Source organism: Choristoneura fumiferana, chromosome 18 (assembly GCF_025370935.1).
Source record: "Choristoneura fumiferana chromosome 18, NRCan_CFum_1, whole genome shotgun sequence".
In the NCBI taxonomy this organism is placed as follows: domain Eukaryota; kingdom Metazoa; phylum Arthropoda; class Insecta; order Lepidoptera; family Tortricidae; genus Choristoneura; species Choristoneura fumiferana.
This window is the reverse complement of record NC_133489.1, coordinates 11,772,716-11,792,904: the sequence shown is the minus strand read 5'-3', so window position 1 is coordinate 11,792,904 and position 20,189 is coordinate 11,772,716. Positions and strand designations below refer to the sequence as shown.

General features: G+C 36.7%; 1 protein-coding gene across 1 annotated transcript in view; it reads left to right on the top strand.

The window, feature by feature from the left end:
- Positions 1-6,066: 6,066 nt before the first annotated feature.
- LOC141438012 (lachesin-like) overlaps positions 6,067-20,189 on the top strand; it is a 101,275-nt gene continuing 87,152 nt past the window's right edge. Inside the window, exon 1 of the mRNA XM_074101633.1 lies at positions 6,067-6,499. Within this exon, the coding sequence (XP_073957734.1) occupies positions 6,346-6,499 (154 nt within the window). The 5' untranslated portion in view covers positions 6,067-6,345. The remainder of the gene's footprint in view (positions 6,500-20,189) is intronic.

Below are 20,189 nucleotides of genomic sequence, written 5' to 3'. Positions count from 1 at the left end.
TTCAACTTGTGTTCAACAGTCGGCCACTCACTTATTCGATCTAATTTTTTTACTAGAATAGTGGGTAAGCTGTAAGTTGCTCTTGAATATAGCAAGTGGTCGCAACGAAATTTCATAAACTGTCAAAAACGGTGTTCTGCCTTTTCGCAGAAATTCACTTGGCCGAATATTACTTTCCAATCAACGTTTCGCCGATGATTCACTTTGACAAGTAACTATTACCAAATTTTTGTTTGACAACGGGTCATTTGGTAGAATTGTTATAAAACAGAATATCATAATGACTTAAAACGTTTGGAAAACTTATCATTTGTCAAATCCTTCCTAGGTCATCCTAGGTCAAACAACTATAGAATGAATACGTTTCGTCAGGGCAACTTTTTACTTAAACCAAGAAAGATTTACACACCATTTTTTCAATTGGCAATACGAATTACAAATAGAGATTTGTAATAAGTATAGCACCAGAAATCTAATGCGTGACAAAGTCCAGTTAGGTGCGACGACGAGCAAAGCGAGGAGGAGCGTGTTAGGTCAACCGTGAGCAAACAGCGCACGAAGCCGAGCGAGCGATCATTAAAAAGTCAACGTTTCATATTTTTTCATTTCGTCGAATATTCATTACCTGGAATGATTAGAATGAGTATTTTTAAATCACCGATTTTTAATTTCTGGAAGTATTATTTCAGATATTGTTTATTTGGCAGATATTCATTTCATATTTCATTATTTCATACTTTTTCAATGTTGTAAAAAATATTATTTTAATATTTATCATTTCACAACTTCAATGACTTTTTTGAAGTCGCAGTTGTAAGGTCCTACTTTTATTTATTTTTGTTTTTGTTGTTCGCCTGGTAGCGATGTATTTTCGTTGGGGTCGCAGTTCTAACCTAACCTAATGTACTGTCCTGGTAGCGATTTATTTTTGTTGGGGCGCAGTTTTAACTGGGGGGGGGGGGGGAAGGGACGCTCGATTTTATTGAAAATTTGCACCTTAAAGGTGAATATTTTGCAAACAAATCACTGAATCGAAAAATCGTTTTCATCATCATCGGCCTATCTTAGTCCACTGCTGGACATAGGCCTCTCCAGTTGCATGCCACTGAGCACGATCCTCGGCCAGTCTCATCAAGTTCTTGCCAGCTAACCTGCGAAGATCATCGCTCCACCTAGTCTGAGGGCGTCCTACGCCACGCTTGCCGATTCGCGGTCTCCACTCAAGAACTCGTTTGCCTCAGCGGTTATCGGTTCTTCGACTGATATGGCCGGCCCACTGCCACTTCAGTTTGCTTAGGACCCCGTAATGGTTTGTAAAAGACCGATCTAACGATACCCCACTCTACAAGATTGGATGAGAAATAAAAAACACCCCCACTTTAAATCCCTATGGGAGGTACTCTAAAAAATTTTTTTTTCAATGTTTTATTGTACCATTTTGTCGGCATAGTTTACATTATATTCATTCATGCATAATTACAGCTTTCTAGCATTGATAGTCCCTGGCAAAGCCGCGGACGGACAGACAGACAGACATGGCGAAACTATAAGGGTTCCGTTTTTGCCATTTTGGCTACGGTACCCTAAAAACGACGTTTTGTTCAAAATTACAAATTACTTTTTAAAAACGTACGCTCAATAGGTCGCTTTAAATGCTTGTACCTATATTTAGCCAACAGAATCAAAATTAAAAGCTATTTTAAAACTAATTGGAATCTATTCAATTATTTAGACGACCAGATGGCCTAGTGGTTAGAGAACCTGACTACGAAGCTTGAGGTTTGTTCTCGGGTCTTGGGTGTTTAATGTGTATTTAAGTATGTATCTATCTATATAATTATATTTATTCGTTGCTTAGTACCCATAATACAAGCTTTGCTAAGCTTACCTACTTTGGGACTAGGTCAATTGGTGTGAATGTCCCGTGATATTTATTTATATTATGAATGAATTCATTTTATTATGCATTCTTATGCATTTTATGTACATATATTCGTAATCATTAATTGTGTGTCACGAAATTAAATCATGATTCTAAAATATTTTTACATAATTGTTATTTTGAGGTTATTGCCACGGCCTAAAAATTGTCTATACCTACTTATACAACATAATCATTAAAAATGGCGATAATCCTCCATTCACATGTTTTCGGCTGTTTAGGGGTTTCCAAAGTATATTTAAAATATATACATATTATATTATTTAAATAAAAATGCAAATACATTGTACCTTAAATTAAATGTTCGCCAAACTGTGGGACAGATTGCTATACTTTACTCCTTAGAGATTAATGAGGAGCTTCAGTCCCGATATGCAGAGACAAAGTAACATTTTAAGACCACGAGAAGTGAAAATTAAATTACTAATATTATTAGCACAAGACCGGTCTGAGTGGAAAGCCATGGGGAAGCCTATGTCCAGCAGTGTTCTTTCGGCTGACATAATGATGATGATGAAATTAAATTCAATTTATTTTCGAATGACACAGATTCATAAATAGTGGGTAGGTACTTGTTGTTTTTGTGTATAGTATAACCATTAAAACTCGTTTAGGTATCTACGTGTCGGGCCACGCGCAGTCTATTGTTCCGTAGTAATATGCGGCAAATAGGTATTAATCTGATCGCCTAAAATACAGTAACAAGGTAGGTACACATACACTGAGAGCCGCGGACAAACAAACATAAATACAAAAATGGCGAAGCTATTCGGTTTATTTTTTTCTATTTGGACTTTGATACCCAAGGAACTCATATTTTATATCCTACTAGCTTTAGCCCGCGACATCGTTTGCCAAGAATTCGTTTGTTGTGTGTGATCCTTCGAGAACTATGTAATTTTTCGGAATAAAACTATCCTATGTCCTTTCCAGGGCCAGGTCTTAAACTATCTCCATACCGAATTTCAAGCCAAAGAATTTCCCGACTTAGCCTTCTGAACCTAACCTATCCGAGTCGCTTCTGCTACGAACCGTCTTGCTTGCTTGCTTCGCTCGCTCGCACAAATCAATTTTTTTTTTGCATTTGGCACGCATGATATTATACCATCTAATATTAAATTAGAGTATTTCGATGAAACGTATTGTCATAGAAACATATTACTTATCAAGTATAGTAACACTGGTGAAACGATTTGCTGTGTAATAAGAATTTTAGGAACTGAAACTTACGATGAACCAAAATTATAGTAAAGGTGATTCGATGAACGACTATGTCCATATACAAATATTCAGCCTCCGACTGGGCGACAGCCAAAGAGGATGAGAATTTAAAATTTTTCTTTATTCAAAATACTTGCACCTAGTGCTTACATTTTGGTGATATTATGTTTGTTCAGGTGGAATTAAATAATTTAAATAAAATATTAAAATATTAAATAATTTAACTTTAATTTGAAGTATATAATCAACTAAGCCGTGGTGGCCTAGTGGTTTGACCTATCGCCTCTCAAGCAGAGGGTCGTGGGTTCGAACCCCGGCTCGCACCTCTGAGTTTTTCGAAATTCATGTGCGGAATTACATTTGAAATTTACCACGAGCTTTGCGGTGAAGGAAAACATCGTGAGGAAACCTGCACAAACCTGCGAAGCGATTCAATGGTTCGTGCGAAGTTCCCAATCCGCACTGGGCCCGCGTGGGAACTGGGCTGGCTGGGATGATGATGATGATGATGATGATATATAATCAACCGATTGAGCTGAAATTTTGCATGCATGTATAAATCCAAAGACAATGCAATACGAGGGTCATGCCAAAAGAAATTAGATACTCCATGCTCGTTTGATTGATACTGGCCAGTTATACACCACCGTGAAGGCTGATTAAATAGCTATAAATTTAAAAATGGAATACTCCGGAAATCTGCGTAATATTTTTTAAAATATTATTTTTCTGATTGATTCTGGCGGGAATTTGCGGTTACAATGGAACTTAGTCGACGTGATTTTCGAGTTATGATTTATTATGACTTAAAAAAAGGTTTAAAGCCCCAAGAATGTTTTGAACTTATAGCCACGACTTTTGGTGAGTCTGCTTGTTTTCGTGCACAGTTTTCAAGAAAATGTGCAAGCCGTGGAAAAAATATCCGTGAGAACCGACGAATTACATACGTAGAGCTTGAGCGTGATCTAGGCATTGGATCAGCAGCACTGCAAACCATAATTCATGGACAACTGTCCCTCCAGAAGCGTTGTTCGTGCTGGGTGATAAACTCAACGATTTGCAGAAAGAACGCCACGTGGATTGGTGTAAATTTATGATAAATAAATTCGATGCTGGCGAGAAGAAAACTGTGTATGATATACTGACAGGTGACGAAACATAGTTGTATAACTACGATCCTGAAACAAAGCGGCAGTCAACGGTATGGTGCTTTGAAGACGAACCGACTCCAACAAAATGTCGCCGAGCACGAAGCACACAGAAACAAATGGTTGCCTCATTTTTCTGCAAGACAGGCCATATTGCGACTGTGGTGCTAGAGGATCAAAGAACTGTCAACTCAGAATGGTATGTGACAGTTTGTGCTCCACAGGTGCTGTCAGCTTGGTGTGACAAGCGGCCAAAGTCAGGAACCCAGCAGCTGCTCTGGCACCATGACAACGACGCCCCGCACACTTCTGCCAGAACACTCGACTATTTTAGTTCGAAAAATGTCACTATACTCCCTCACCCGCCATATTCTCCTGATCTGGCACCCTGTGATTTTTACCTGTTTCCAAAAATTAAAGAAAAATTAAAAGGAAGGCGATTTGAAACCAAAGAAGATGCACTGGCTGCCTATAATTATGAAATTTCTGTGGTACCACAAGAAGAATGGTCACTGACATTTTCCAAGTGGTTTAGCCGGATAAAAAAGTGTGTACGTGCTCACGGTGAATACTTCGAAAAAATAGATAGCAATAATAAATAATAAACCTTGTAGTTTTTGAATATCTAATTTCTTTTGGCATGACCCTCGTATTATTATGAAGTAGAGCTGATCTGATGATGAAGTTAGTTGGCCATAGGAACTCTGTAATAAAACGACACGACCGCATCGATTTTGGTCTCATTTGATTCGTCTTGACGACTACCTACTTTGGTAACCAGGAGCAAAAAGTACCGCCAGCAAAAAAGCTTGTATTAGATTTTTTTTATAAAAAATTATTAGGTACTGAACTATTTGTTTTTAAAACATTATACGGAGGTGCGGAACCCTTTATGCGCGAGTCGCTCGCACTCGCACTTGACCGATTTTTTTAAACTACCAGCGCTTTCGGGGAAAGACACTTCGATGACTTCTAGGTACAAGAAGTAAGACACCGTGTCAAACGAATGTCAGAGACTCAAAACGAACGAACCTTGACCATCATTGCTATAAGAAGAATGCGCCGCAAGAAACTTGGCTGAAAGTTACTTTTTTTAAAATAAATAATTACAAATAAAAAAACATAATATATCCGCACAAGCATATCCGCACTGGGCCCGCGTGGGAACTATGGCCCAAGCACTCTGTGAGGAGGCCTGTGCCCAGCTGTGGGACGTAAATAGGCTGGGATGATGATGATGAAAATACATCTATAATTAACAGTATAAAATTAAGGAAAAAATACATAAAAAATACGGAGATGTAACAGGTCCCTCAGTTACAAAACTAAAACTGGTTACTTAATTACAAAATTGACAGCTTATTATTGATTTTCGTTTCATGGCGCAGAAATAAAATACACTGCTATTTTTAAGTACCTAACATGTCGTTTGTGTTCTGATAACACGCGTTGCCTCTGGGCCGTAATGGTAACCATGGTGTTTGATATTTTATCCGCACTCGTAAATCCGGAAGCGCGTTTTGGGCGCTATCTTAATCGTCAGGGCAGATATATTTACGTCGCAATAAGTTATCAGGAGCCTAATTACGGCCGCGAAACCACCTGTCCGCTATCGTCTGTCGGTACATAGGCCTCCGCATATACTTCCGTGCGTCTTACGCGCGGGCCCTCCCCCGAGGCGCTATTGGTTGGCGGCGGCGGTGCGCGCGCAGCGGCCCTCCTCGACGTCTGGCGCGACATGCCGGGACTCCGGAGGAGCCGGTCGCGGCCGCGATGCGTCGCGGACAGTGCTGTCGCGACCCCATCGCCTCCGCACCGCCGCGCCGCTCGGCAGACGCTCCGCACAGCCCGACGCGAACGAGCGCGAGCGCACCGAACAAACACATGCTTATGACACTTTGTAGTTACCTACCCCTAACTTTTGATCGTACGAAGCTTTGTAAATAATAGTTTTAGTTTTTAAAGAGTTTGAAACTTTGATTAAAACTTTGGAAATTGATGTTGGTGAACAGTCCGGGCGTTTGGTGATGTGAAATGGGTTGTCGCGGGCACGCTATGGTGCTGCGCGGGCGCGTGCGGGCGCGTGTAACGCGGTGCGCGTGGGCTTGCGCGCTGCTCGCAGCCGTCGCTGCGCACGCTGACGTTGACACCTCCACTGGGCTTGGAGATAACACACTTACTAATTCAGGTATTTACAAGTTAGGCTACTTGTTAGGATTAAGATAAAAAGACAGTTTTGTCGGTAGTGACGGTTGCACTGAATGTAACGTAAGTGGTCAATAGAGGAGTATGGGGTATGTACAAGCCCAGCATTTGTGTGACGACTGCTTCGCATCTGCCATGGTATCTCAAGGGCCAGAATATAAAACTTGGTGCGCTAATCTAAGGAGCAGATACTTTATGTTGTAAGTGTTACTATAAGGGCTAATCGAATAGAATAGAATTTAGTCGTGATGTGAGGTATAATTTACATAAAATACCTAATACTTATATTGAAAAAGTAGTAAGGTAATAAAAAGGTAGGTATTCACTGGAAGTCAAACATGGCCGAAAAAAAGTAAAAAGGCGATACTGATTATACAAATCATTTCAGTTTAATAAAGACTCTACAATTCTACGTACGACTAGGTACCAAAATAGGCGGTAGTAACCATGTAGGTGGCATGATAAATATGACAGAGAGTCGGCAATAAGATACCTATGTTTACAGTAAATAAACTAGCTGTAGTAGGTACAAAGCGATTAGCTAGCTGCTTGCTGATTTGTTCTTTACGATAAATATTTCTAAGTATAAGGATATGCTGGAAACTTTAGACATAATGATGCTGGATGAGAATGAGGAGAATAAGTTGGACGGAAAGCTAAACTAATGAAGAGTTTTTGAGATTAATTGGGGAAAGAAGATACTTGTAAAAACTATTGGGATAAAAAGCCGAAATTGATGAGCAATTAATTTTACACAATAGTTTTTTTCAAGTGTCTTGATTTTAGATTGAGCTTAAATTATTACGTTAAACCTTGGCGCCAGGTCATTCCTATCTAGAAGTCAATAGGTTGGCAAAGAATGTGATAATGGCAATTAAATAATTCACTGACAAGAGTAGATAAAACTCTCATACCTATCTAAATGATGATGACTTGACGTTATTTTAACGGTGCTTGTTAGTTTTTAGAATAAATACCAATTTTTATTGACTGTGTACTAAGGATAAGTACTGAATGAAAACTTAGACATTTTAGAAGGTAGATAGGATGTCTTTCCAATATTTACTTCTTGAGGTAGATTTAGTACTAATTAGTACTAGTATGTACGTAACTAAATAAATAATGGAATCAATAATTTAAAAACATATACTAGGTATTTTATATCAAATCAGTTCATTACTTTCAACCCCCGATGCACAAAAAGGGATGTTATGTTTGACCGCTTTGTGTGTAGCTCCCTAAAAGTACCAATTGCAATGCATTTTATTTAATGGAGAGAAAACATAATTTAGTACTTAAATGGTTTTAGCTAAGTTTTAATAAAAAGCTGACCCGTTTTTAAAATATTCACTTTTGACATGACAATAAACGCAGTTTTTTTGTGTTGGTTGGGTTAGGTACCTAGGTTGTGGCTTAAGAGTGAGTTATTTTATGAAATAAGAATAAAAAAAATATGTGCGTATGTATTATTTTTATGCAATATCATCGGGTTTAATACGTATATATCTTTGCATTATTTTATTAATCTTGGTGGGCGGAGACGAAATAGAACAACACCTTCTTATGTACGTAATCTGAGGAGCGATTCGGTTTCAGTCATCGTATAAAAGATTTCATATACTTTATTTGGTCGAAACTTTTGGTGTAAGATTTTTTTATCGTATTAATATAATCTGATGTACTGAATTAGAAGTTTCTACAAATCTTAATTATTTCACAAATTAACTTTGTTTACTTAGGGCATACATAAAGTATCTGGAACTATGGTCTATTTCTGGGTTTACCCTTGAAATGTCGACATACTTTTAATTGAATATCATTTAAAAGTCAAAGTTTCATATTTTTTCATTTCGTCGAATATTCATTACCTGGAATGATTAGAATGAGTATTTTTAATTCACCGATTTTTAATTTCTGGAAATAATTTAAGAGATTGTTTATTTGGCAGATATTCATTTCATATTTTATTATTTCATACTTTTTTAAATGTTGAAATGTTACATCTTAGAATATTATTTTAATATTTATCATTTCACAACTTCAATGATTTTTTGAAGTCGCAGTTGATATGTACTTTTCTATTAGCGATTTATTTTTGTTAGGGTCGCAGTTCTAACCTAACCTAACCTAACCTACTTGCCTGGTAGCAATTTATTTTTGTTGGGGTCGCAGTTCTAACCTAACCTACTGTCCTGGTAGCGATATTTTTTTGTTGGAATCGCAGTTCTAACCTAACCTACTTGCCTGGTAGCGATGTATTTTTGTTGGGGTCGCAGTTCTAACCTAACCTAACTTACTTTTCTGGCAGCATTTTTTTGTTGGGCTACTACGAAATTCGAAATTCGAAGTTCGTATCGTACCGGCCCGCTGACGCAAATATTATTTCATACGAGAGTGAGAAAGACGATACGATACGAATTTCGATTTACGATTTTCGTAGTAGCCCTACAGATATTACACAACGTCAAATACAAATACAAATACAAATACAAATAACTTTATTTCGCTTGAAATATGGTACAAGAGGTGTTATTTAAAAGACAATATTGGTTCACATATTTCACCATCACCTGGCATGCAAAATGTCATAAATTACAATTCTTATTTTTATATCATCATTATATTTTATATCGTCATTCGTTACTTTACTCGTATTGTGATCGGATATGTTCAGTGCGTTTTCTCGTGTTATGGTATGTGCGTTTTTATGGTAAGCATTGAGGGGGATCGTACTAAGAATGAAATTGTAACTTAAATATCAACATCTATAAAAAGTAGAAATATCTCCAAAACGGTCGCATTTTTATTAGACCCATATTACCTTTTCTAGAATTTCCTAAGTGTCCTACATGTTAGTACGTAACGGATCCGTTCATATCTTAATATTTTATGCATATAACATAGGTAGGTACCTACAAAATCTTTCGGTAATAACCAGTAAAGTTGCGGCACATCACTATTTATGAGACGCAAAAACATGTACCTAACACATGAAACGTCATTTTAATAGGTATCTCGTATGTCTCGGATTAAAAACAAACCACAGATACAAGAAACAAAAAAATGTAATTCAATAGATACCTGGGTAAAAAAATTATATATATATATATAAGAAGAAGAAACTGACTAACTGACTGACTGACTGATTGACTGACTGACTGACTTATAGATCAACGCACAGCGCAGCCCAAACCAAACAAATTTGGCACACAAGTAGGTAATAAGTAGGTAACAGCTAAAAAAACGCTTTTCAGAATTTTTTGGAATTCCCCGGGATAGTGAATAAATGGGATTTGCAATATTTCCGTAACTATAATTACTAGAGACTTCAAATTTTGCATGCAAGTAGGTAATACTAACAGCTAAAAACTATTTTCAGGATTTATCTAAATTCCTACGGGATAGGGAATAAATGGGATTTATATTTTTGCTTCAAAGTGGCCTTAACTCCGTAATTTTAATATAAATATTAGAGACTTAGCATGGATACGAAATTCTATATATACGTTCAACGAACTGACACAATTACTTTTCTCACCTGCGATCTTTATGATTTAATTTACTTTTATGCATGAAAAATGTGTGTTCATGCAGTACCTCCACCTCCACACTGTAAGAACACACACAAATCACACAAATCCATCTATCACCACCACCATATTACACTGATGCTTTTCGAACTCAACCTGAGCTCATTTTTTTAGAGCAACACAACCGTTTCAGCATGCTACAGTGTGAAATTTGGCATAGATCTGGACCTAAAGTAATACAGAGGTGCACTAGGGAAAGATTCTTAGAAAATCCCATGGAATAGGAAAATATCTCACCTTTGTTTGTTTCTTTGTTTGTTGGGGGTAATCTCTGAAACTACTAAGATTTAAATAATTCTTTTACCAATAAAAAGATACACTATCCTTGATTGACATAGGCTACTTTAAAAAAATGAAAACTTTCCGCAGAATAAAAATAAGTGAATTCAATTTCGGGCCAGATTTTCTAAATTCTTTCAATAATAGAGAGCTACAATGTGTCTCTCATCGACAATTAAGAATATTAAAATAGATCATATAGATAAAAGAAACGCGCAGTACTTTAACGTTTTCTAAAATTCCACCCCTGTACCCCTAGTGTAAGTTTTCGGTTACAAAATATGTCTCGATTGCGTTCGCGTTAAAATCTCAATTTATATAGAAACATGAACAGCGCCTCTAGCGGAACGTTTGCGATGTTCGTGTTTCCATACAAATTGAGATTTTAACGCGAACGCGATCGAGACGTATTTTGTAAGCCAAAACTTACACTAAGGGCACTAAATCAGCGAAACAAAGAACATACAGAGAACTGACGTTGACATGTCGGTTTGCGTTAGTGTCGCCCCTGCGCAGAGGTTGGCGTAATATTCCTTATTAGTACGTCAGTTAGATTACCTATCAAAACACATTGAACACGTATTTTTTCATTTGTAAGGCAAACAAAAAATGAAAATGTTGAAGCGCGTCAAAGTCCGGGAGGTAACGCTGTGTCGCACGGTGTACGTCACGCGAAACTTTAACTTCCTATATCTTCATAATTTTTTGTTAATTTGACAAATGAAAAAATACGTGTTCAATGTGTTTTGATAGGTGTGTACGTGTATACATATTTTTGTAACATTGACCGTGTTGTCTTTCCAATTGACTGTACCTACAAACAACGAGAATGAATAACTTGTCAGCTGTACTAGGTATGTTAATGAAACCTAGAGAGTGAGAGAAACGCGAGTCCGTTATGTCTTTTTACATTTTACCACTTCGTCGCTGTTAGGTACTTGATGTTTGAACTTTTGTATAAAATTGACAGATGGCATACAGTGACAAGGTACAAAAGTGTAAAGATATCTTTGACCTTGACTAATACTACCTTTGCCGTACTTGCCTTCACTGCTAGCTGTTACGTAAATGTTTTTGGCAAAAATTTAATTTTTAATAAAAGCTTTTTTTTTAATGACAGTACTTTTGTTGATTGTATTGTAACTTGCAAGATTTAATTACAGACAAACAGACAAACAACGGAACAGGTGAAATAAAATAAAAGCTTGTAAAAAAAGGTTCTAAATACAACCTACTGGCATCGACTTTATATGACACCCCACTGATGTAGTGTAGTATTTAAGGTACCGCACAAACACATTCCCTGAGGCCATGGACCAAAAAGTTAGTTGTTAGTTAGAAAATATCACAGTGAGAAAAAGAAATAAGTGAAGAAAAATAATTGTTAATCATGTTTGTGAATAATCGTTACGAATCTAAGCTCAGAAAATTGTATTCGACGACGTGATTTCCGTCGTACCGTTTCTAAGAATTGTGTATAAATCATGCAAGGGATTGTAAGTTAATCCAAGCCGCCTTAGGTCCGCGGAAGTTTTAAATCCACTCCACTTATTATGATTAAATGGTTTCCATCGGGGCCGCGCGGGAAAGGTATGCTTTAGGCACTTTCAAACTTTCACATTGACGAAATATTCAATGAGACATGCTCTTTTACCATGAATTAAATTAGAATATAAATAAAAACTATCTGTAAAGGGTAACTCTCTGGGATTTGTTTTGCCGACGGATGTTAAACTTATCGATGAAGTGTGCATAAATGTATCAAAAGCGTACTTATTACATAATAGTACTTGTAATGTAATATGCGATCTTAGTGATTTGGATTGTCGTTGTATTTCTACCCTTTGCGCCTGGCTAATAAATACTACAGGTAATTATGATGATCGTTGCAAGTACCTATTGCACTCAATGTAATTTTAAATACATTTTATTTTTTATTTATAGATTACTATACTACATATTATACTATTTAAATATGTAGCAGGTAAGAAAGTTGGATAATCCAGGGTATTTACTTGTATAGCTTTAAAGAGTAAACGCAAATTTTCACTAGATTGTGAGAAAAAAAAATAAGCACGATTCTAGTAATCTACGAAAAAGTATTTTGACGTAGTTCTTCTTTTGCCAAATGTTAAGTTTCTGGCTCTAGTGATTTATTATTTTACCAAAACATATCATTCTATGCTAATCATATCATAATCATGCTATGGTTATGTCTGGCTAGCAATGTGCTCTTTCCGCATTCTATCTCAAAAACCACTAGATTTAGAAACTTGACATTTGACAAAGATATTCTGTGAGGGTCGTAGAGGAGTATTATGAAGGGGTTTACCTTAGCTCCCACTCCTACGAGATATAGAATAAAAGGGATTTACATTGTAACTTTGAAGTGACTCTATCTCTGTATTTATAGTCATTAGAGACTTCAAATTTGGCATACAAGTATTTAGGTAATTATGTATATGGACGACCGGGATGGCCAAGTGGTTAGAGAACCTGACTACGAAGCTTAAGGTCCCGGGTTCGATTCCCGGCCGGGGCAGATATTTGTATGAACAATACGAATGTTTGTTCTCGGGTCTTGGATGTTTAATATGTATTTAAGTATGTATTTATCTATATAAGTATGTTTATCCGTTGCCTAACTAGTATCCATAGTAAAAGCTTTGCTTAATTTGGGACTAGGTCAATTGGTGTCCCATGATATTTATTTATTTTTATAGTAAGTAACTATTTACAAATAAATTTCAGCTCAGTGCTGCGCGCTCTACGCACACTAACTCAAAAACGATTTTATGTGGACAAAATATAGAAATTACAGTTCTCCATGGGTCTAGCAGGCTAAGCGAACTAGAAGTGCCCCCAACGACGGATCTGGTCATTCTTTCAGGTGGTGTACTGGCAAGTCCTAAGAACACTTCATGCTTAATATCAGTCCTCGATCTTCTTTTGATTTCGAGTTATTCAGGATAATGGAAGATCATCAGCGTATCATTGAAAGTGGCATATTTTGTAAACTGTTCAAGTTAGATTTACCAAACAAAATAATATTTGACAATAATACAATAGGCTACAAAATACATATTTTTAACCCGCATCATTTCCTAATACTTCATTATGTAAAAAAACATTATATTTTTCTTCGTTTTTTTTTTACTTTTCGCGGAGGTACACCTCTACACACGGTACACTAGAACCCGCTGCATACACAACTAAAAATATTTGCGTAATCTTTGTGCGTCATGTCAAAAAAAACATTATCGAATAAGTAGTTACGAGCATATGTAAATAAAGTACTAGTGCGGGATGTGGATATGTTAGTATGTAGGTATGTTATCCATTTTCTAACACAAAACGCAAATAAAACATGTGCAGCTCGAATATGTGTCAAATGTTATCAACGTTGACATGTCATCGTCGATGCATTATAAATAGGTTTATTATCCTTATCTCTCATTCTAAAGTAAATCAATTAAATTGCTTATGCGACTGAATTATTAGGTTTCTCGCATCTGAAGTGAAAAGTATAGTTTCATCTCAAGACTAAAAGCCATAAACTCCTGGGACTTTTTTAGCCGCCCCAGCTCAGCGACCTCGGGTTTATTATAGCTTTATTTAGTCCCTCGTTATATATAAAGGCAGTAAACGTTTAATCCCTCCCAGAATAAAAAAAACGCGCAGGCGTTACCTGGGTGAAGACCAAAAAGTTGCAAACCGTTAAAGCTGCGTTAGCACATAGTTTTAATTTCCATTAACTTTTCAATTGTGACATGAAAATTATCCATACAAATGTATGATCTTTTTGGTCTTCATCCACCTGGTAGAAAGCAATCACCGCCCACGGACATCCACAATATAAGTAGAATTACGGGTACGTTGTTAGCCTCAAGATAAGAGTAGGTAGGTAAATAAGGTCCATTATATTTTTGAATTTCACCTTTAGTTAAAAGTAAAGCAAATGTACTTATGAGCGCTATAAATAACTATGTGTAGGTGTGGGCAGTGTGAACTTCGGAGCTCGAAGGTATAACTGAAAAGAACATAATAAAACAATTTCTACAATATAAAGGATTTATTCATGTGTGGGGTGACACAAAAAAGAGTGAATATTTTTTTGACTAGTCAGAATGTTTTTTATTCATTTATTGTTTCATGTTCAGTGGACTGAAAATACCGCTTTTTATAGAAATAATATGTTTCCGCATAAAACAAATCTTTATTTTTTTTAACATTGGCATCTTAAGAGAAGTTTCAAACTAAAATTAACAAGAATAACTAGGTACTACAGGTCTGGTTAAGTACGACGGCGAGCGAAGCGAGGAGGAGTGTTAGGTAGAACTATGGCCCGCAGCGCGAGCCGAGCGTGCGAAGTGAGCGTTCCGCTGTAGCGGCCGGCGAAGTGCCAGAACCGACCATTTTTGCTAATACTTACGCCATGAAACTTCGTTATTTTAAATTTGTTCAAATTGCCATCCGTCATCATCAGTATTACCCTCATCATCATTACCACCAATCACCATTACCATCCATCATCAACACCATCACCATCAATCATCATCATCATCATTATCATCATCATCATTACCATCATACTAATACGAAATATACCTAAAGCCAGAGAAAGGGACAACCGCATGACTGCCACGTAATTTGATAATTAATATTATTTTTCAGTCATTAAAAACAAATTTTTAGGTAAATATTTTTATATTATTTGGTGATTCAATTTAGGTGACACTATAATTAGGAACAAATATTATTTATTAGGTCACCGACAATGCATTTATTAGGTGATCGACAAAATCATACTCCTTTTTTTTTTTTTTTTTTTTTTTTTTTTTTTTTATCATTTGTATCCTTTTGGTCTACTGGTACAACTTTGGTCTACTTGTAGTAATATTAAAAACGATAAAATTGTGTACAAAATATAATATTAATTATGATTTTCTTATCTGCCTACTTTTGTCAACCGCACTCGCAGAGGGCCAAGATACAGGCTTAGCCTAGTTTGGCCTCTGACGGATTACTAAGTTGTATATACTGTTATCTCTTTTGGTCAAATAAATTATTTTGTATTTTTTTTTTTTTTTTTTTTAAATATCTGACTTCTTTGGTATAGTTTAGTTCTCTTTCATTATAAGTTGTAGAAAGTATTGAACAGACCAGTTAATAGCATGTTAATAGAAAGAGAATAAAACGTCTTGCTACAATAATATTTTTTTATATAAAACTATCACCTGTCACTTTCCAGTAAAAACTCAAACTAAACTAAATTTATTTTGACTAAAAACTCTTTCAATCACGATTCTTGTACCTCGTCAAAGAAACTTCATTGTTTTATACGGTCAAGGACTTTAATTCATGAGCCACAATGGAAGCATTAATTAATGCGATGTCACTATGACGTTTACTGTGAAATGGTTCTATGATGGCTCATGAATTAAAGTCCTTGACAGTACGACTGATTTTTAAGGTTCCGTAGCTTAAATAGAAAAATCGAATAATAATACTCGTAATAGTTTCGCCATGTCTGTCTGTCCGTCTGTCAGGCCGTCTGCGGCTTAACTCAGAGGCTATTATTGGTACTAGAATGCTGTAGTCTTGTATGGAATATGTAGATTATGGCCTGACATTGCGTCAGAATGGAAGTTCTGAAGTCTTTGCCCAGCAGTGTGACGCTATAGGTACAGGCTACTTAAAAAAAAAAGATTATACCGTCAAAGTGTAGTGTTTTAAACTTTCGTGATTTTCACTCATAGTTAAAATACCACAAAAGGGACTTACCACACTAAAACACACGAGTAATATTTACCGTAAACTGCTTCAACTTTGCCCTCTGGCCCCAACATTGCCTGATTCGATTTAGAGTCCATAACCAGCACCCTTCTAGGTTTTTAAACTTTTATCCCCCCGTAATAATAATTCCCGTGTAGATTAAAGTTTAAAACCTATAAGAGTGCTAAGTTATCTACTCTAAATCGAATAAGGCAATGTTGGGGCCAGAGGGCAAAGTTGAAGCAGTTTACGGTACCTCGACATTTAACCACATTACAGTGGCCGTGGTCACGAGTAGACTGCCAAGCTTTTAGCGTGATAAGTCCCGTTTGTGGTATTTTGACTAAAAGTGTACTGTATTGTAAAATGTAAGAAAAATATTTTTTTATTGTATGTACCTACCTCCTATAGACGTAAAATTGGGTTAATTTGTTTTGTTTGACTGATTTTATATTCGCACAAATTATTCAAAACTTCTTAAAAATATGCAACTATCTAGTAAATATTGCTACAGATCACCCTCGACTAAAGCGCATGTCCCGTCGTATCTTAGTTAAATAAGTGTGATGTGGCGAACATAGTGGCACTCAATAGCATTGCAGTTGCATCTAATAATGCAGAAGCGCATCGTTGTTAACGCGGCTGATGGCCAGTCGTGGCGATGTCAGTAATTTGGCTAGTCATAAATTACTCGTTTAACTGAATTATTCGAGCCGAAAGCATTCCTCTGCTATTCGACACGATCCATTTTCATTCCGTACAACTCTCGCGCGACCACTGATATGTAGGCATCCGAAGCTCTTCACAAATGAGCTTTGAATCAATGGCATTTAATTAACGAGTGCGTAATTGGTGATGAATTTGGTGATACACCATATAAATAAAAATATTTAATCGACGAGCATTCCTCGCTTCACATTTGCTGCATTTTAAGCGTACGTTGAAATGTTTATTTTTATTTTTATTTGTAACATATATTTCGTGATGTGCTTTGTCTTTTTTTTTTCAGAGTAAGTCTTATTATCACAATTTTTTATTTATTGGTGAAGGGTGACAAAAATATTTTTTACTTCTCATGCTCGTTAAGTTGGAATTTATGCTGGATCTAGGTGACATAAAATGTATTTTTATGCTCTAGTGCATAAAGTGAAATCTTCTTCTAAGAACAAGGCAATTAGGTGTAAACAGCCACAAACAAAGAAGTTTCTACATATTTTTTTTTAATAATTTTAATTTATGTAAAACTAGAAATTAATCAAATTAATCAAAATGGATTAATAAAACTAAAAAATATAATTATAATAGTAATGCGTGAACAATAAAAGGTACATAGTAAGTGAACAACTTTTTCCACTGTTGCTATTTCATTTCCTTGTCATCGAAGTGAAAAGCAGAGAGTAAAACTCGAGCATTAAATCCATTTTCCCCTTGACGTGTCTATCTACCCTCGCCGTACCGGCTCGGGGGGCTATTTGAACGTCTCGGGTAAAATGGCTCGTTTTATGCTCTTGTTGTACAATCTACTATTTGATAAGGAAAATTATCCGGGCACCAAATTTCATCCAAAGGCATCCAGCCGATTTACAGTAAAAACAGACACACGAACAACATGTTTTCGTTCTATCTCTGTAATGGTTAAACATACAAACACAAATCTTAAACTTGGTATTATAATACAGATCAATATACTGCATATCAACAAATAATAAAGAGTAAGTTGTTTGGCGATCATTCGTAATTTTTTATTCATTTTATTTTTATGTTTGTTTTTGTAGTGATTACAATATTATTTGTACAGCTGTCTGTCTGTCTATTACAGTTCTTGAGATACCACCCTGCGACAGACAGACAGACGGACAACTAAGTGACAGTAATTGGTTCTTTTGGTCACACTTCGGGTACGGAACCTTAAAAACAGCAGAAATGCACGTAGTTTCACATATCGTTTATTTATTCACCGTTCTGACGTAGAAAGCTTTTAGCTTGTTTCACATTCATATTGCAGAGCGCAGTGGCATGCGAAACTATTCCAATGCAATTATTTTAAAGCCACCGACGTCCTTTCATCGAAGTTTCTCGACTGGAATTACCGATAACCGAGAATAGTATAACGAATTAATCAAAATTTCACCTCGGGCCTAATATGAGTCACGATTTTAGTTGAACAATGGGGAGGCGAAGGCGCAGTCGGATTCAAGCTAAATCAGTACGTAGATCTAGAGAGTTCCTTTGTTTGGCGGCCGAGTAATGAAAACGTGGGCTGATAATAATTTACGAATAGCAGAAGTGTCGCAGTTTAATGGCGACGGAGCAGGGGTCCGAGGAGCATTCCAGCGGGCGCGCGGGCCGACTGACAGCCGCGCCGACACCGAACTAAAATAATTATCATCATTGTCCCTGGCCTCTGCAAACGCTTTAATTGTTCATTTACATTTGCAACGATGATACCGGTTCCGAACTATTTCGCTCGCCGCGTTTATTTTACTCGTCTATTCTACTGTGCTGTCGTGTTATTGTCCAAGGTTAATGGGCTGAAAAATTGTAATGTGGTACAATTTGTTGGATGGTTTTGATGTACCTAATATCTCTGTATAAAGCAATATGTCATTTTTGTAGACTTTGTAGGCACACGCCGGACATGAATCATTTGTGCAACATAATACGAGCACTTACTTTCGGAAAGTGAGTGTGATGTTTTTTCGCACTTTTTAATAAGTTGCGAAAAATCGCATTATTAGAAATTTATCAAACGAATTAAGAATTCAAAGCTATAACAATTGATTTTGATTTTAGGATGTATTAATAATCCGCTTATGCTTTGGTCACCGAACAATTTGAATTCAGGACGTCTACGTCTTTTAAGGAACTCACGAAGAAAATCCCACACGAATGTGTATCAGTGGAATATTTGACACCTTAAGCACACTCATAACTGTTCTTTCATGATTACATTAACGAACACAAGTCTAATTTACGCAATGTAGTAATACATTCACTTCTCTGGTGTTTTCATCAGAATATAAAGCTATAATCTCAGTATTTAGCGCGTTAGAGTAACTTTCACCCACGCACTTGAATTGCTGTTTATTCTTAGTCGTGAGTTTCATAGGGGGCGCAGTGTTACGCAAAATGAAATTACAAGAGACGTTCACGGAGTCCTCCCGTGGCATTAATTTGTATCAAGAATTTGTAGAGATTTAGCTTGAGCCGCAGCCGGCAGTCGGCGGCGCAGTAGCGGCGTGCTCCTCGCAGCCGGCGAGCGTTAACACTTATTAAGGGGGTGCATCCCCGCGACAGATGTAGGGGAGGACCCGCCATTTGCGTAATGTCAGGAATGGTTACACTCGATTTAATAAAACTCCGACAACATTTCATTCTGAAGAATTTAAGAGTCAATTCGTTTTAAACGCCGCAGTAGCATAGCGAGAAAAAACCGTGAGCTGAAACGTGCTTGGAATACATTGCCAAGGATTTCTTATCGGCGGCAATTGAGATGAGTACTTATGGCTTTTCGAGTGGCTCGGCTTCGTTTAATTTGTTGTTTCAGCGTGGAATTTTTATTAACGTCTCCCCTCACTTTACATTTTTAGGGACGCGCAGTTGTTATTGGCAAGGTGAAGACAAAGTTTACCTTGCTTTATTCGCATTTCTTGCAAGAAATCTCTACACATCGCTCTGCCTGGCCCAAATAATACAAGGGATTTGAGTGAGATCAATTTATGATATCATGATTCTATGTTATTATATTATTGGGCAATATAACATTTTTTTTTATGTTTTGAAATAGGTAAGCCAATTTAAAAACCCTCTTTTATCCGACTAAGGAGAGCTCAAACGTACGAAGTATTTTACAAGCTTTTAGGGGCTGTTTCACCATCCATTGATTAGTGTTAACTGGCGCTTAGGTGTGATGTCGTCTCTATTTGTTTTGTTCGAATAGACGGAGACGGCATCACATTTAACCGTCGGTTAACGCTAATCAATGGATGGTGAAACAGCCCCTTAGTTTCACCTGTCCCGTTGTCGTCT